Source organism: Mycena indigotica (assembly GCF_014461135.1).
Source record: "Mycena indigotica strain 171206Taipei chromosome Unknown Mind.scaff0008, whole genome shotgun sequence".
Classification (NCBI taxonomy): Eukaryota; Fungi; Basidiomycota; class Agaricomycetes; order Agaricales; family Mycenaceae; genus Mycena; species Mycena indigotica.
The window spans coordinates 4,748,046-4,762,711 of NW_023503007.1; the positions used below are offsets into that span (position 1 = coordinate 4,748,046).

At 55.6% G+C, this 14,666-nt stretch overlaps 2 protein-coding genes across 2 annotated transcripts; one reads left to right on the forward strand and one right to left on the reverse strand.

Annotated features, from left to right (window-relative positions):
- Window positions 1-452: 452 nt before the first annotated feature.
- On the reverse strand, window positions 453-1,856 carry MIND_00986400 (Epimerase domain-containing protein; the record flags this gene model as incomplete). Its single annotated transcript, XM_037366469.1, has 8 exons — window positions 453-542; window positions 592-801; window positions 854-1,056; window positions 1,112-1,246; window positions 1,299-1,419; window positions 1,468-1,663; window positions 1,714-1,787; window positions 1,833-1,856. 8 exons carry the CDS (start codon window positions 1,854-1,856, stop codon window positions 453-455), a joined length of 1,053 nt encoding a protein of 350 aa, XP_037217881.1.
- A 612-nt stretch (window positions 1,857-2,468) lies between these two features.
- Window positions 2,469-5,597, forward strand: MIND_00986500 (uncharacterized protein; the record flags this gene model as incomplete). Its single annotated transcript, XM_037366470.1, has 6 exons — window positions 2,469-2,769; window positions 2,822-3,076; window positions 3,126-4,606; window positions 4,655-4,775; window positions 4,823-5,385; window positions 5,439-5,597. The coding sequence occupies 6 exons, from the start codon at window positions 2,469-2,471 to the stop codon at window positions 5,595-5,597; spliced, it is 2,880 nt and encodes a 959-aa protein (XP_037217882.1).
- Between the last annotated feature and the right edge of the window lie 9,069 nt (window positions 5,598-14,666).

Genomic DNA, 14,666 nt, shown 5'->3' on the forward strand with positions numbered 1-14,666 from the left:
TCGGGCAGCGCGTTCAGCACCAACATCCTTGTGCCGAAGAAGGACGTGGTAATCAGTGGCCCCGTCAAGGAGTTCGATATCAAGGCACCGTCGGGGAATACAGGTGAGTTCCCCATGAGTTGTTTAGGAGTGCTCTGAGACGTCGCATAGTGACGCGCGTGTTCTGCAGCAACTGTGGAAGTGCGATCAGCCACCTGACACCCGCGTTTGGCGACGCGCAGGCCATCCAGACAGGAAACTTCAGCGACTTTGCTGATATCCCGATTACGACTGAGCGTGAGTTGCTCCTTGCTTGACGGCTGTCTGCTTATTGGCATTCAGTGTTTGTGAAGGACCGCTGGAGCGGACTGGTGCCCATTGTGGGTGCCGCCCAGATGCGTGCGATGACTTGAAAACCACCATATATTTGTCATGTGTACGAAAGAAGGCGATTTCCTTGTATTTCGTGCGATTTAGAAAGAAGGCGGTGTCTTCTTCTCCCAGCCCTGGCTGACCCACTCCTTCTCCAGCTCCACTAATGCGTCTATGGTGTCCAGGGTTGTCTGATGGAACGCAGTTAGTCCCAGCTCCCTGGAATAATAGCCCACTCACCGCCTCCGTGCTCGTGAAATCGTCCTTTTTCATCCCCAACACCTGCTCTAAGCGGGTCCAGTCTAGCGGGAGCACGTCCCACGGCTCCTTCGCGGGCGTTTTAGTGATCAGCCGGTCTTTGAGATGCGGGCGGTTCGATATGATGTAGTCGACTGTCTGCTGGAGCGGCCAGCCGGTCGGCGATGAGAATATGAGGCGCTTGCGGCCAACCTGCGAGGGCAAGTCGTTCAAGGAGAATTGCGAGGGAATGAGTTATACGCACCTCTGCGGTAGGCGCTCCATTTAGTGCCCTGACATGTCCCGCAGCAACGTCCCGCACATCGATGTAGCGCGTCCGGGGAGGGAATACGCCATTTGGAAAGAGAAGGTTGTAAAGCAGGATGTTAGTCGAGATGCCGGTGAAGTCGCCTGGCGCAGGATGGATAGAGTTAGGCGCAAATGGACCATAGAAGAACGTCGGGTTGACTATCAAGTCGACAATCAGCGGCTCTGGAGAATAAAATATGCACAATCAACACACGCGTCGTCACTTCGACCTGAGGGTTCTGTTCCGCCCACTCCCATAATGCTAGCTCTGCAAGCTTCTTCGAGGCTTGGTAGCTCAGGAAGCCTTGATTTGCGGCAAGCGCCTGCTCGCGGGTGACAGGGTTCCAGTCTGTGCGCCGGTCAGGGGAGACAGTCCAAGAGGGACAACGGGATGTGCGTACCTTTGTCTGTGAAGCTGTTGCTCGGGTTGGCCACCGATGCAATTGAGCTGGTGACCACGACGTGGCGGACCCCTGCCTTCCCGCCTTGCACCACAACGTTAAGCGTCCCTTCAACAGCGATCTGCATAGTGTTAAGCAGAGTCGTAGGTAGGCTCTACAGTGCACACACCTTCAGCATTTCCTCCACAGGAAGATTCCCCGGCAACGGAGAGGCGAGGTGGAATATCGCATGCACACCGGCCAACGCCTCCGGAAACTGGTCGTGGACGATGTCTGTGATCTTGACGACGTCGAAGCGGTCGGTGTCGTAGCCGGCGTTGGCATAGTTGGCCTTGAGCTGGTCAGCTTTCGCTCCACGGGCCGCCCTAGGCAAAGAAGATGAGGGGAAAAGGGGGGAAAGAGGTGAATAACGCACGCGCGGACACGGTATCCCTTCTCGAGGAGCTTGTGCACCACGTGGGCACCGAGGAATCCAGAAGCGCCGGTGACCTACAGCACGTAAGCCCGAGCGGCGAAAAAGAGGGGAGGACGGACAAAGACGAGCTCGGGTTTCGACATGGGGTGCGGTCGAAGGCAGTCTCGCCTTGCCTTTATATGATATCGCAATCCATGCTGCACCGTGGTCGCGGGCCGGGCTCCCAAGGTGCCGTGGTGGAAGAAGGAAAAGAAGAATCACGAATGACGTGCTAGCCGAGGGAAGACCGAGCGTGAGTCATTACTTATCAAGCCAATATCAAGCTCAAATCTAACTACTTAGGCTGGATCTTAAGATTTGTACACGGGTTGGGCAAGCTCACACACACAACGTTGTGCAATTTAGGGCCAACCACTGAACGCATAGCAGGAGTGCTAAAAGCTGTCACGCGAAAAAAAAAAGGTGACTCCGACGTGACACTTTCTGATTCCGACCACCATCCCGGTGTCCCGCTCATCTCTCTCCGAACGTCAACGCTCCATCGGCCCCGCGTCTGACTCGCTCTTACTCGTCCTCGCGTCAAAAAGCGAGTAGTCGAGTGTGTTATCGCCCTCGCTTCGTATTCCGCCTTCTAATCCCCACATTTAGCGGAATCGATAACAGTCGTGCGCGACCGCCAAGCCAACAGCGCTTATATCTCTGTGGGTGTGGACCTACTAACTCAGCGGCATACTTGGACGCTTACATCTACGCGCATGGATCGTGGGCGGAACCACAACCAACGTGGCAGGGGTAGAGGGAGAGGGAGAGGTGGGCGCGGTGGGCGCGGAGGCCAGGAAAGAGGGGGTTCAGGAAAAGGAGGGCGCGGAAGGGGCACGGGTGGCGGAGGACCAGGACGGGGAACGGGAACGGCAAGGGGTGGGAGCGGAGCAGATTTTGCTGGCGGGCCAGCCGTGAATATCGGAAGAGGCGGTAACGGGCGTGGTCGCAGTCGTGGAGGGCCCCAGTATAACCTCTCCGTGGAGCGCAACACTATGCTCCAGCTGTACCCAGACTGTGCGTCATCCGTCGTTCTCTCACTAGCAAAGACTGACGCAATGCTTTGCAGATACGACTGGCGTCCCGCTACCCTCACATTCCGCCTCATCTTCGCCGTCCCAACGCGGCTATCGAGGACGCGGGATTGGTTCTCCCCAGCGAGGACGTGGCTTTGGCAAACACAATCGCCAGGGTCCGCTTTCCACGTTGCTCTCAAGCTCATACCTCCAACCCATCGTCTTCGTCCGCTCTGTGTATACAACGACGTTATTTGAAAACGAAGATGATGAAGAACTCATGCAACCATTGGTGGAGGACGTCGGAGGCGAGTTGTTGGTCTCGTCTGTTTTCGACATGATATTCACCTCGTCCAGACGACGAAAACGAGCATGTCCCCACTGCAGACCGCGTGGCGCGGGTTTTCAGTGGCTCGTTGCCACCATTGCTGGATCTATCTGGCGACGAAGAGCAACTAGAGGAAATCGACTTTTCTGACCTTGGCAGGATTCAAGCCCAGGTCGATGCGGCGGCAGCGGCAGGAGTCCCTCTGACTACGGCAAAGGATGTCGCAGTCGTGGAAGAGAAGTTCACCGGGATATGGATCAACAAACCAGCTATCATTGACGCGAGCATCATATCATCGTCGTCTCTGACTCATAACGAACCCACGATTGCCCCTCCGTCCCCCGAGCCACCTTTTCCATCCGCTGGAAATGATGTTCCTGGCGAGCCATCGCTCAGAGAATCGGAGCAAGCATTTGACGACTCAAGAAGCGCCCAAATAGTCACCGACTCCTCAAATGTTCATTCCCCTCCCTCCCCCGAGCCACCTTTATTCTTCGTCGATACTTCCCCAACACCAATCACCGCTGCCGAGGCACCACCGCCAGGCGCAGAGGCCTCGCTTTCCCAACTACTTGACCGGCATAGAACCAGCCAGCTAGAGGAAGACGAGGAAATCATCGTTTACGTTGCCCCGCACCCACGGACAGCAAGTAGGCTAGACAGAACGCCTTCTCCAGAAACCCCATCATCTCGCGCTATCGACCTTGCTACTGCCGCAACGTCAGTATTGACCGGCATCGAACCACCGGCCTTCTCCTCCGTCTCGTTTTCCGTGTTGCCGACGGCTTCCACTTCAAGCCCGCGAAAGCCCCCGCCGACGGCAGCACTGACAGCGCATGGCCGGAAGAAGGCTAAAATACAGGCACAGGGGTTGGGGAAGCGCGTACAACGGAGGGCGGGGGCCTTTGGCGCTAGCGCCGCCATTCTGGCAGAAGCACGACTGAGGGAGGAAGACCCGCGCAAAAACCAGCGGCGGAAAGGCGATTCGGATGTCGATTGGGGAGACTCTGACGAGGATGAGGGCGCGGACGAGGACACGGGCATGCTGGTTGACCCAGATTTGGATCCCAGCGCCTTGGCGCGGTTTGCGCGCGGGCTTTTGAGTCAGGAGGGCGGGCGGTGGGTTACGATGGACGATGTGGAAGATGAAATCAAAATGCGGGAGGAAGACGAGAGCGAACTCGTCAGTGGGGAATCTGGAGAGGATTCGGGCAGCGAATCTGACGAGGATCCCATTGTCTGTGCAGAAGAGGCGGCAATGGTTGGCGAAAGCAGCCTGTCGGAGGAAGACGATATGTCGGACTCTGATTACTCCGAAGATTTGGATCAAAGTCCGCGAGCCGCATTCCAAACGAAACTCGACCGTGCTCGCCAAGCTGCGAAGGGGAAGCAAAAGGCGGACGAGGAAAGCATGGAGATGGAAGAGCTGTTCTGGGACGAGAGCGAGGACGATGAGTTTTTGGAGCCGACGTGGCGAGAGAAGGACGATGACTTTGCGGCTGAAATCCAGGTGTGGTTTGTTTTTACTGTCAGAACATAAGCTCATTGAGATATGTAGGCGATTCTCGATGAGAACGGCGATATACTTGCCTCCTCGTCTCCCCGCGGGCGTAAAGCGCTATTCAAGGCTGCGGTCAACGGTGATATTGACTTTGACGACATCGATTTCAAGCCCGCCAGTATGTCCTCATATTCTGTTGAGCCTTTATAACTAACTGCATTCTAGAACGAGGAAAGAAGAAACGCGACGACATCCCTGCCGAATTGCAGGACATCTGGGACCGCGACCGCGCAAAGAAGGCGGAGAACAAACAACGGCGGGCACTGGCCCGTCTCGAGCTCGCCGCCGACCCGATGGCGGCACACAAGGGCGGTAAGAAGGGGCGCAAGGCGATGCTCGCTGCGGCACGGGTTGACCCCACGATCACCGTTCTTCCGAACCGGGTTATCGACCTCACGACACTCGTACAACAAATCCGGCGGTTCGTCGCGGATTTGGGCGGGCCGGCCAACATGTCCCTCCCGCCGACGGACAAGGCCACCAGGGCGAGCGTGCACGAGCTCGCGAATGCGTTCGGGCTCAAGAGCGTCAGTAAGGGGAAGGGCATGGCGCGGTATACGACGCTGACCAAGACGACACGGACGGGCATCAGGGTAGACGAGAAGAAGATCGGGTGGATTTGCAGGCGGGGCGGGGCAAGAGGAGCGTCCTTTGTGAATGTCCAGGGCGCGGATAAGGGCAAGGGACCCGCGATGCCTCGACACAAGGACGGAGACGAGGTTGGCAAGGTCAGTCGGATGTCGGGCTGGAAATGTGTGGTGGCTGATATTATTTGGTGCAGGCCGCACCCAAGATCGGGGAGTCGAACCTCGGCTTCAAGATGCTCGCGTCGATGGGCTGGTCGGAGGGCCAGCGAATTGGCGCGGCTGCCGACGGCTTGCATGTACCGTTGAAGGCGGTGATCAAGAATAGTAAGTTAGGACTAGGAGCAATGAGGTAGTAGAGCGATATTAAGAGTGCGTGGATGCTAGCGAAATATCTTGGTTAGCGAGTGGATTAGTGCTGGCCTGCGGTGCCCTGCCGGTTGCGTGAGTGCTCAGTGGTGGGACGGTTGAGCGGTTAGCTATAGGAGTATTGATAGGCTTGCCAGTGAAACAAGGGTATTTGACAATTTTAAAATTTGTAATCTTGGGTCCCATGGTGTGAAGGGATGTGGTAAACTTGAGGCTGCCTACCTGCCAGTAGCGAGTGGCGACACTGACGGAGTCGGACTCAGATGACGACGCGGTAAGTACTTACGGCGCGAAACTTTCATTATTACGTATACATTAATCTTGTCAAAATTCCGAACTTACGCACATTGCAGACAAGGATGAAAGACCGTAGCTTAAGTGACTACTGTGTCGGAAGTCTAATCATTTCATCGTTCCGGTCTGAGCGGATCCGATTCATGAATACGCCACACCGATCGAGTGTCCGTAACTCGTGTACATGTAGCGTGTGTCACACTGTTTCCTGGCTTGTCCCAAACGCCCACCATGGACACGATGCCGTCCGAGGTCCTCATCGTCGTCCTGGGATGTTTGCATCCGCGCGCGCTCTTCGCCTGCGCGCGCGTGTGTCGCCGCTGGCACGGCCTCGTGATGGGGACGCCCGCGCTGGAGTACATACGGGAGCTGTGGCGCGACGGGCTGCTCGCTGGCAACGGCCACGGGCGCTCATCGGCGGAGAACCTTGCCAGGCTCCGGGAGCGCCGGGCCGCGTGGCGCACGCTCACGTGGAGCGAAAAGTACGTGGTGGAGATGGAGGACATGTCACAGTGCCGCTCGAAGGTCATTGACGGGGGTGTCTTTGCCATGCACGACAAGACTCTTGGGGGGCGGCTCAGCGTGCTCCGGCTGGCAGAGCTGCCACACGTCACGGTGCCAGAGGCAGCACTGGAAGTTCACGACATTGGCTCCTATGCCGATGCTGAAGACTTTACAATGGATGTGGGCGAAGATCTCCTAGTCCTGCTGCGTCTTTCCCATGCTGGTGACGGCACATTATCCTTCCATTCCTTGGCGTTGCCATCAATGCACCATCCTGCGGCCCAGCGACCCCATGTACTTCTCCCCGGCCTGCGCGAGTTACACGACGAGAATTCAGATTATTGCGTGCGTGTCGCGGGCGATGTCGTGACGGTATACCAATTTGCTGTTGGCTGGTCCAATCCGGAGTCCGTCGGCCAGCGGCTTGTGGCTGCAGACTGGCGGCGGGGCACCATCTTGTTCTCGTGGGACCTCTTCGCCGAGGAAGAGTGCTATGTGCTAGATTGTCAGCTGCTCACGCCGCGCACACTGCTTCTGGCGTGCCGCAGGCCGCAGGGGGAGAGTGGGTACCTGAACGTATACCGGCTTCCGGATATCCTTCCCGGCGGGCCCGGCCCGGCCGTGGCGCCAGTCTGCATCGCCAGTTTGCATCTGCCTCCGCTTGCCACAACCGAATGTGTGCTCCGGTTCATGGTCATCGAGTTCGGACCATACGTGGGGCGCCCCGCTCCTGACGCGCCCAACTACCGCGGGAACGACCGGCGCATCATAAAAGTATCCATTTGCTACACGCCCGGCGGCATGGCCCGACTGATGCTCCACATCCGCACGATACTCGCGTTGGTCGCCGCGTGGGACGCCGGTGCGCCGGCCCGGAACATTCCCTGGGCCGAATGGGGCCCGCAGGCGACGCGCATGTTTGCCGGCCGCCGGGCCTGCTCACACCTAGACGCGTACGTGCAATCACTGCGGCAGGTTAGATTCACTAACGCTCGCGTTGTAGAAGCGTGAACGGCGAGCAGATGCTGCTGCGGAGTATCAACGGCCGTTTGGTCGAACTGCTGGACTTCAACGTCCCCAACGCTGCCTATCCTGTTCCAGTTCCGAGTCTGGCCAAAGCAAAAAGTCTTCAGTGGCACGATGTACTTCCTGCGGAGACAGTTCTGACAGCGGACAGCGACAGCGGCAGCGATGAAGACGAAGACGAAGAGGGAGAACACGCCGACTCAGTGCTGCATGACGCGCCAACCTGGGTCCAACCGCTGGTCAAGTTTACGGTGTTGAATGTGGACCGCACCACCCGCAAGTCCCGCGCGGGGCTCTTCGCACACCCAGTGCAGACGTCGTTGCCATATGTGGTATCGCGGCCCCGGGCCGCTTGTGCGCCACAAGGAGGTCCCACTGCGCTCCAGACCGTTGTGGACATGGCCATGTTTGACGAGCAGTGGATTGTAGGTTGTGACCGGCGGGTGCGTTGGACTGTTCAAAACTGGGAGCTGACAACATATACTCCTGCACAGGTAGACGCGAAAAAAATCATGGTGTTCCGGATGGGCGGCTGTGGAAGTTAGGCGTTGGGCAGCAATGCCAGAGATTCCAGAAATATCATTAATTTCAGTAATTATTTAATCGAACATTTCAAATGGTCACAGCCTCACAGGCCCCGGTGAGGGCCCTAGGGGACCTATTGGGGTACCTGAGACTCTGCAGGGCTTACTGGCCCTATCACTCTAGCAATAGGGCCTCTGCTAGGGCTCTATCTCCCAAAAAAGGAAATACTTTGATAACTCAAGACCTATGGGTAAACCCATACTGTACTATTTAGATCAAGTGTCCGCCGCGTGTAATGCGTAACGGACACTGTCCGCTGGACAAGGTGTCCGGATTCCCAAAAAAGGCAAGTCCGGCGTCAGCCGGACCGAAAAATTTCCTTTTTCGGCCTGTTTTTGATGGGAATCCGGCCTTGAACGCGTAACGGAGACCACAAGTGTCCGCGCCGCGACCGCGTGTAACGCGTAACGCGGACACTTGATCTAAATAGTACAGTACCCTTACCCACGGGTAAGGTATAGTATGGTGGCTGTGCGGGTAAGGGTATGAGTAACGCCTCAGATACCTATGGGTTTACCCGTGCAGTTGCCTACAAAAAACCTGTCAGAAATCAGTGCTGATAAACCATGCCGCACGCTCCTATTTGAGTGCCAACAGACGAATAGCTTGACCACTACCCAAGGGTACAAAGGGAACGAAGGGAGATAAAAGCGTGGCTACCAGTCACGCGGACGCTGCTACTTAGGCACTCTTCCGGAACAAATAAAACAGGGGTGTTTATAAACCAGTTTACAAAAATCCCTATATAAACCAAGCCCTATGGCGCCAATCACATACGGGACCGCGCATCACCTGTCAGGGGAACCCCCCCTTTCGGCCCCTCGGAGACGTGTCTGACTCTGGTCCGATTCCAGTTCCGACTCCGGTCCGGCCCTCCATCTCGCCCGCACAATCACCGATCCATCAACATCCTCCCGACGGTCGCCCTGGGACCTCGCCTGCAACGCCGCCCAAGTCTTCTGTGCCCGACAGTGGCAGCTACGGACAAGCAATATATAGTCAGCTACCTAGCAGGCGGACCCTCAGAGTTTCTTCTCTTTGGATCCTCCCCTGCTACCACCTTGATCTCAGGCCTCAGGGGGTTGCCCTTACATCACCGCGCATCCGTCCTTCCTGATACCACTAGGAAAACCAATTACATACTAGACTATGGCAATTGTTGAAAGCTATTTTAGGATGCATTACTCTTATATTAAGCAGATGTTGTGTGAATGTATGCACATGTTTGGCATTGCCTTTAACAATTGATTTGCTCCACAATTCCATTTTTGGGTTTACTGCTGTTAAAGTCCTATTTTGGTAAGAAAAGCTGTAAAATGTGACCAATCCTAATTGGGACGCAAAGCTGTAAGTGATATCCTGCACCCAGTACTGTGAACAAGGTGTATCTAAGGTTATATACAAGTAAATATTCTCAAATTACCCACAAATCGAGAAATAAGTACACAAAGTTTTGTGACTTGGGTTGTATTCAATTGAGTTTTGTGACTTGGGTTGTATTCAATTGACATATACTAGCAACAGATATTCAAGAAAGCCATTGGGCATCCTGATCTGTGTGCCATTCTGTAGTTAGTAGCATTGTGGCAATGTTCTTAATTCAGAATTCATGTTATTCAAGCAACATTCAAGTTCAAAGCTGGGGCGTAGCCCCAGCCCTGTCTAGTAGTAGTAATCAATGATCATAGATTAGACTCCTTACTATCTGCAAAACTAATCTGCTCCACAGTATGATTTTGTGACACATCAGGGGAGTAAAACATACTGTAGTATTTTACTCATTTTTGAATGTCACGTGTCACACTGCTGCTGCTGAATCACTCCCCCACTCAACAGTTACCCTTCATGACAGACACTGGTCGGCTCCCCCAAATGGGTTTCGAACCAGGTGTCCGCTCTGAGCTGGAGTCAGTAAACAAGTTTTGCGATCGGATAGCAAACGGTGTCTCCGAGGCAAAGGCCATGCTCGTTAAAGCCAAGGATGAGTATAAATGGTACTATGACCAGAGACGTTCGGACGCCCCAAGTATCCAAGTCGGTGACAAGGTTTGGCTCGACGCCTCTGACATTAGAACGACTGGGCCCTCCGAGAAGTTGTCGCATAAGCGCCTTGGGCCATTCAAGGTACTCGCAGAGGTTAGCAAGGGCGCCTACAAGCTAGACCTTCCCCCGTGCTACTCCAAGATTCACCCGGTCTTCCCCGTTGTTAAGCTTGAGCCCGCTAAGGATGACCCCTTCAATGGACCACCTGGTTATGATGAACTGCCCCCCAAACTAGAGGACGGAGTCCCTGAATGGGAAATCAAAGAAATCTTAGACACCAGGATAAGCGGGGTTTTCCACCCCGGACCCCGACCAGGGCTTCGCCCCGGACCCCACGCTGCCGCGGAGGCCTGCTGCGCAGCGCTTTGCTTGATCTCCGGCGTCACGCGGTGTCAAGGCCAAGGGCATCAATCCCACTGATCAGACGGTAAGCAAGCCTGATCAGTGGGAGTGATGCGGACTTGACCAGTCCCACTCCCACTGATTTCGTTTGGCCCCTCGGAGACGTGTCTGACTCTGGTCCGATTCCAGTTCCGACCACTCTAGCAATAGGGCCTCTGCTAGGGCTCTATCTCCAAAAAAGGAAATACTTTGATAACTCAAGACCTATGGGTAAACCCATACCCTTACCCGCGGGTAAGGTATAGTATGGTGGCTGTGCGGGTAAGGGTATGAGTAACGCCTCAGATACCTATGGGTTTACCCGTGCAGTTGCCTACAAAAAACCTGTCAGAAATCAGTGCTGATAAACCATGCCGCCACGCTCCTAATTGAGTGCCAACAGACGAATAGCTTGACCACTACCCAAGGGTACAAAGGGAACGAAGGGAGATAAAAGCGTGGCTACCAGTCACGCGGACGCTGCTACTTAGGCACTCTTCCGGAACAAATAAACCAGTTTACAAAAATCCCTATATAAACCAAGCCCTATGGCGCCAATCACATACGGGACCGCGCATCACCTGTCAGCCGGACCCCACGCTGCCGCGGAGGCCTGCTGCGCAGCGCTTTGCTTGATCTCCGGCGTCACGCGGTGTCAAGGCCAAGGGCATCAATCCCACTGATCAGACGGTAAGCGAGCCTGATCAGTGGGAGTGATGCGGACTTGACCAGTCCCACTCCCACTGATTTCGTTATCCCTCCGACTGCAGAATGTGATGGACGCCACGAGAAGCGCGTCCCCATCTGTCGTTCCCACCCTGGACCCATCATAGAGACATAGAACGCCTGAAGGCTCCCCCCCAATCAACCATGACCGGCGTCGCCCCCGCCGTCATACAGCGAAGCCACGGCCCTGCCGCCCACGGAGTTGGACGACTCTGGTGTGTCACATCCATCCTCTCACTCCTTCTGACTCGCATATATGCAGTGTACTACATTGTCCCCAGCAAGACGCCCTCTCCGAACCGCATACCCCCTGCGCGCAATCCCTCCCCCGCGCACTGTTGCCGTCCTGAAGCGGTGCATTGCCAGCCTCGAGGGGCTGCCGCCCCAAGCGGGCCTCTATTCTCATGAAGACGATGTCGACCCATTGCCAGAGACGCAGCGCATCGGGAGTCCTACCCAATCGCAACGGGAATTCATGGCGGGATATATTAGCGCCAGTCGCAGTTGGAGCTATGCAGGCTCTTATGATTTACCAGCTTGGCCCCATGGCCGCTGTGAAGCTGCCTCTGTGACGTTGTTTGGTTACGGGGATCTCCTTACAATTTCACTGCTATGTTGTCTTGTTATATAATTGTACAGTCAATTTGACTTCTCTGTGGCGGCTATGGCTCATTCCAAACCACTTGAACCGCTCTGCTCCCCGGGGCGCTGTTGGGAATGGCATCACCGGCCGGCACTTATTCAGCCCGGCCGCTCCGGACCTTCCCCGAGTTTCTCTCTGTTTCTGCTTACTACTATTCTCCCTCCCTGTAGAACTATCTAGAACAAACAGCAATACTATATAAACCTTTGTATTAGCTACCAATAAACATACTCTTCTTCTATCCTCCTGCTCCTCTGCGCCTCTTCTTCCGCCTCCATCCTCAACAGGCGCCCCATCGTCGACGTCCGCTCAGTGACCCACGGGCCACACTGGCATGCCCGAGAGGTGTTCGTGCGCGGGATGAGCATGGTGGTCGTTCTAGCGGGACGGTTGCGTGCTGGGGTGAGAAACGGCGGCAGGAGACAAGAGGACCTTGCTCGCTCTCGCTTATACCCCGCCAGTAAGCCATACGGAGGGCAGATATATTTCGCCGCCCTCCGCCGCCCACCAGCCGCCCACCGCCGCCTCACTTAGCCCCATCGCCGCCCACCTCTGTCACGCTGCCGCGGCAGTCACACGTGTGGGTGGGCGGCTGGTGGGCGGCGAATGCCCACCCTTCTGCTACAAGTATTCAATTCCACTGGCAAAGTCACCACGCGACAGCGTCGACGTCGTGCCACGTCATGACAGGTCACATCAATAACACTTGACATCAATCTTGCCTTCTCCCTCGACTCCCTTCATTCGAGAACTACTTCTCATTGGCCGCAAACTGACTACTAGTAGTACCTACAACGAAGCACCATCAAAACCTGGACTGGACAAACTCCCGAAACCGCGCAGTGCGCAGCATTTGCTCGACGGGTATCAGCTCGTCATCGGACGGCATGCTGGCGCGTTTTCGCTTCGGCTCGCGTGCAAGATTCACCTTCTGGGGGTCCTCGATGTCCAACATATCCACGTCCTATGTAGACACTTTTGGCGGCGCAATGACGGGAATGGGCTCTTGCTTGGTGTCAGAGCTGGGTGTGCTTTGCCGATAGTACTGCCGGGGACGGAACTCGCGATGCGCAAGAATGTGAGTCTGATTGAAGTCGATAATCCTATTCGCAAGGGAAGCCTCATCCCACTTAGACTTGTGGATGAGCTCGGGCGGCTGTGTCGCAAGTAGCATGGCGCGACGCATTTCCCAGTGGTCTGTCTCCCATGGCAGCGGAAAAATATCCCCCGCGGCGATTTCCACGAACGTTGCACCATTCAGATCAAGTGGTAAGTCGAACTCATCTTGAAGCGCCAGCAACTGAAGCATAGCTTTGCCAACAGCCATTACTCTGCGTCGTCGTTCTTTGCCGGCGATGACGACTACCTTGGGATCTCGAAGCTGCTCCAGCGGCTGCTTCATGGCCTCCTCTAGCTCAGGTGTGGAATTCAATTGTATGCTTGCCAACCAGTCGCTGATTTTCTGATCCCGGGCGCTTCCAGGTCGATTCTCGAAGTATTCCGTATAGGACCGAACGACTGGATGCTCCGGTGGGAAGCGGTAGAGAAGGTCAGCCAGCTGGGGTAGTGCGGCGGTAAAGACAGCCCCAAGGCGCTGCTGGGCAGCGACAGAGGCTGTGCTCCAGTATGCTGGTTCCGAGAAGCAACATATCTAAGGTCAGTTGTTACAACCTTGTTGTTCCGAGCGGCCAACTGCACGTACCTGCTCAGACTTCACGCGATGTCCTATTATTGCTTTACACATCTCATGGGACACTGTGGTGTACATTGGAGGAATGAACATCCCCCGCGCCCACGCATCCTGCGGCTCCGGCCACACAAGTCCATCAATGTATCGGAAGCGGTATTGTTGCTGCGGCCGCTCGGACGATGCATTCCTCACTCTCGCAGGGTACCATTTGACTGTCTCGTCGCTCCATGGAACCCCTGGCGGAGCAGCGGGAAGAAGGACAATCTCATTGCGATAAAACCTGGTTTTCAGTGAGTACACTGTCAACGTTGTGGGTCCATAACAAACTCACAGCCCAGCCGGACGCGAGCAATGCTTGCATATGAACTCGCGGTTTGGATCGTGCCAGTCGGCTTCTGGATCGTAGTTTGGATCGTCGCGCAGACAATCCTCGTGTGACCAGAAATGACACCGAGAGCACTGTACGCACATTGCATCTGTTTCGTCAAGTCCCAGCTCACCGCAACTACAGCAGTTCAGTATGCAAGGGGTTTCGGAGTCCGTGTCCTCGGACAGACTGGGCGCGGCCTTTGGCGAGGAGAAGACGGGCGCTCTTGAGCAAGAAATCCTTGACAGAATTGTCAGATTCGTTGACGGGGGGCCGTAGATCGCGAGTTTTTCGGATGTGTGGAATCCCAATCGATGGGACGTAAGGCTTAGGTTGGAGTAGCCGAGTTTCGCGACGGTGGTCAGGGAAATCTCCCGGCTTTGACGCCTTGCGAGTTGGAGCGTTTGCCGCCGCCTTCGCCGTTCTTGTGATGACTCTGCGGGCCTTGCGAACCGCAATAGGTGCGCTGCTCTCGCTGCTGCTATCGGTTATGTTAATCCGGTTGGAAGGCGCAGCAACGTGATTTTGCGAGCGACGCCAATCCCTTGTTTCTTGTCTGTTTGGTGACCTTCATAGGTAAGCTGCGGACATCTCGCGTGTATTCCGACGTCTCTGAACGGCGTCTTATCCCACTCCATAGTTTCCGCACATCGTCATCGACTGCCGTCAGGTGGTCTTCATCCACAAGGCTGGCAATACTCTTGAAAGAATCCAATGAGTTACGGCGCTCGAGTCGTAAGCCCCACGGTGCCGTGTTCTCCTGCTCTTCTCTGAATATTCTCTGTGCAGTTTCGCCT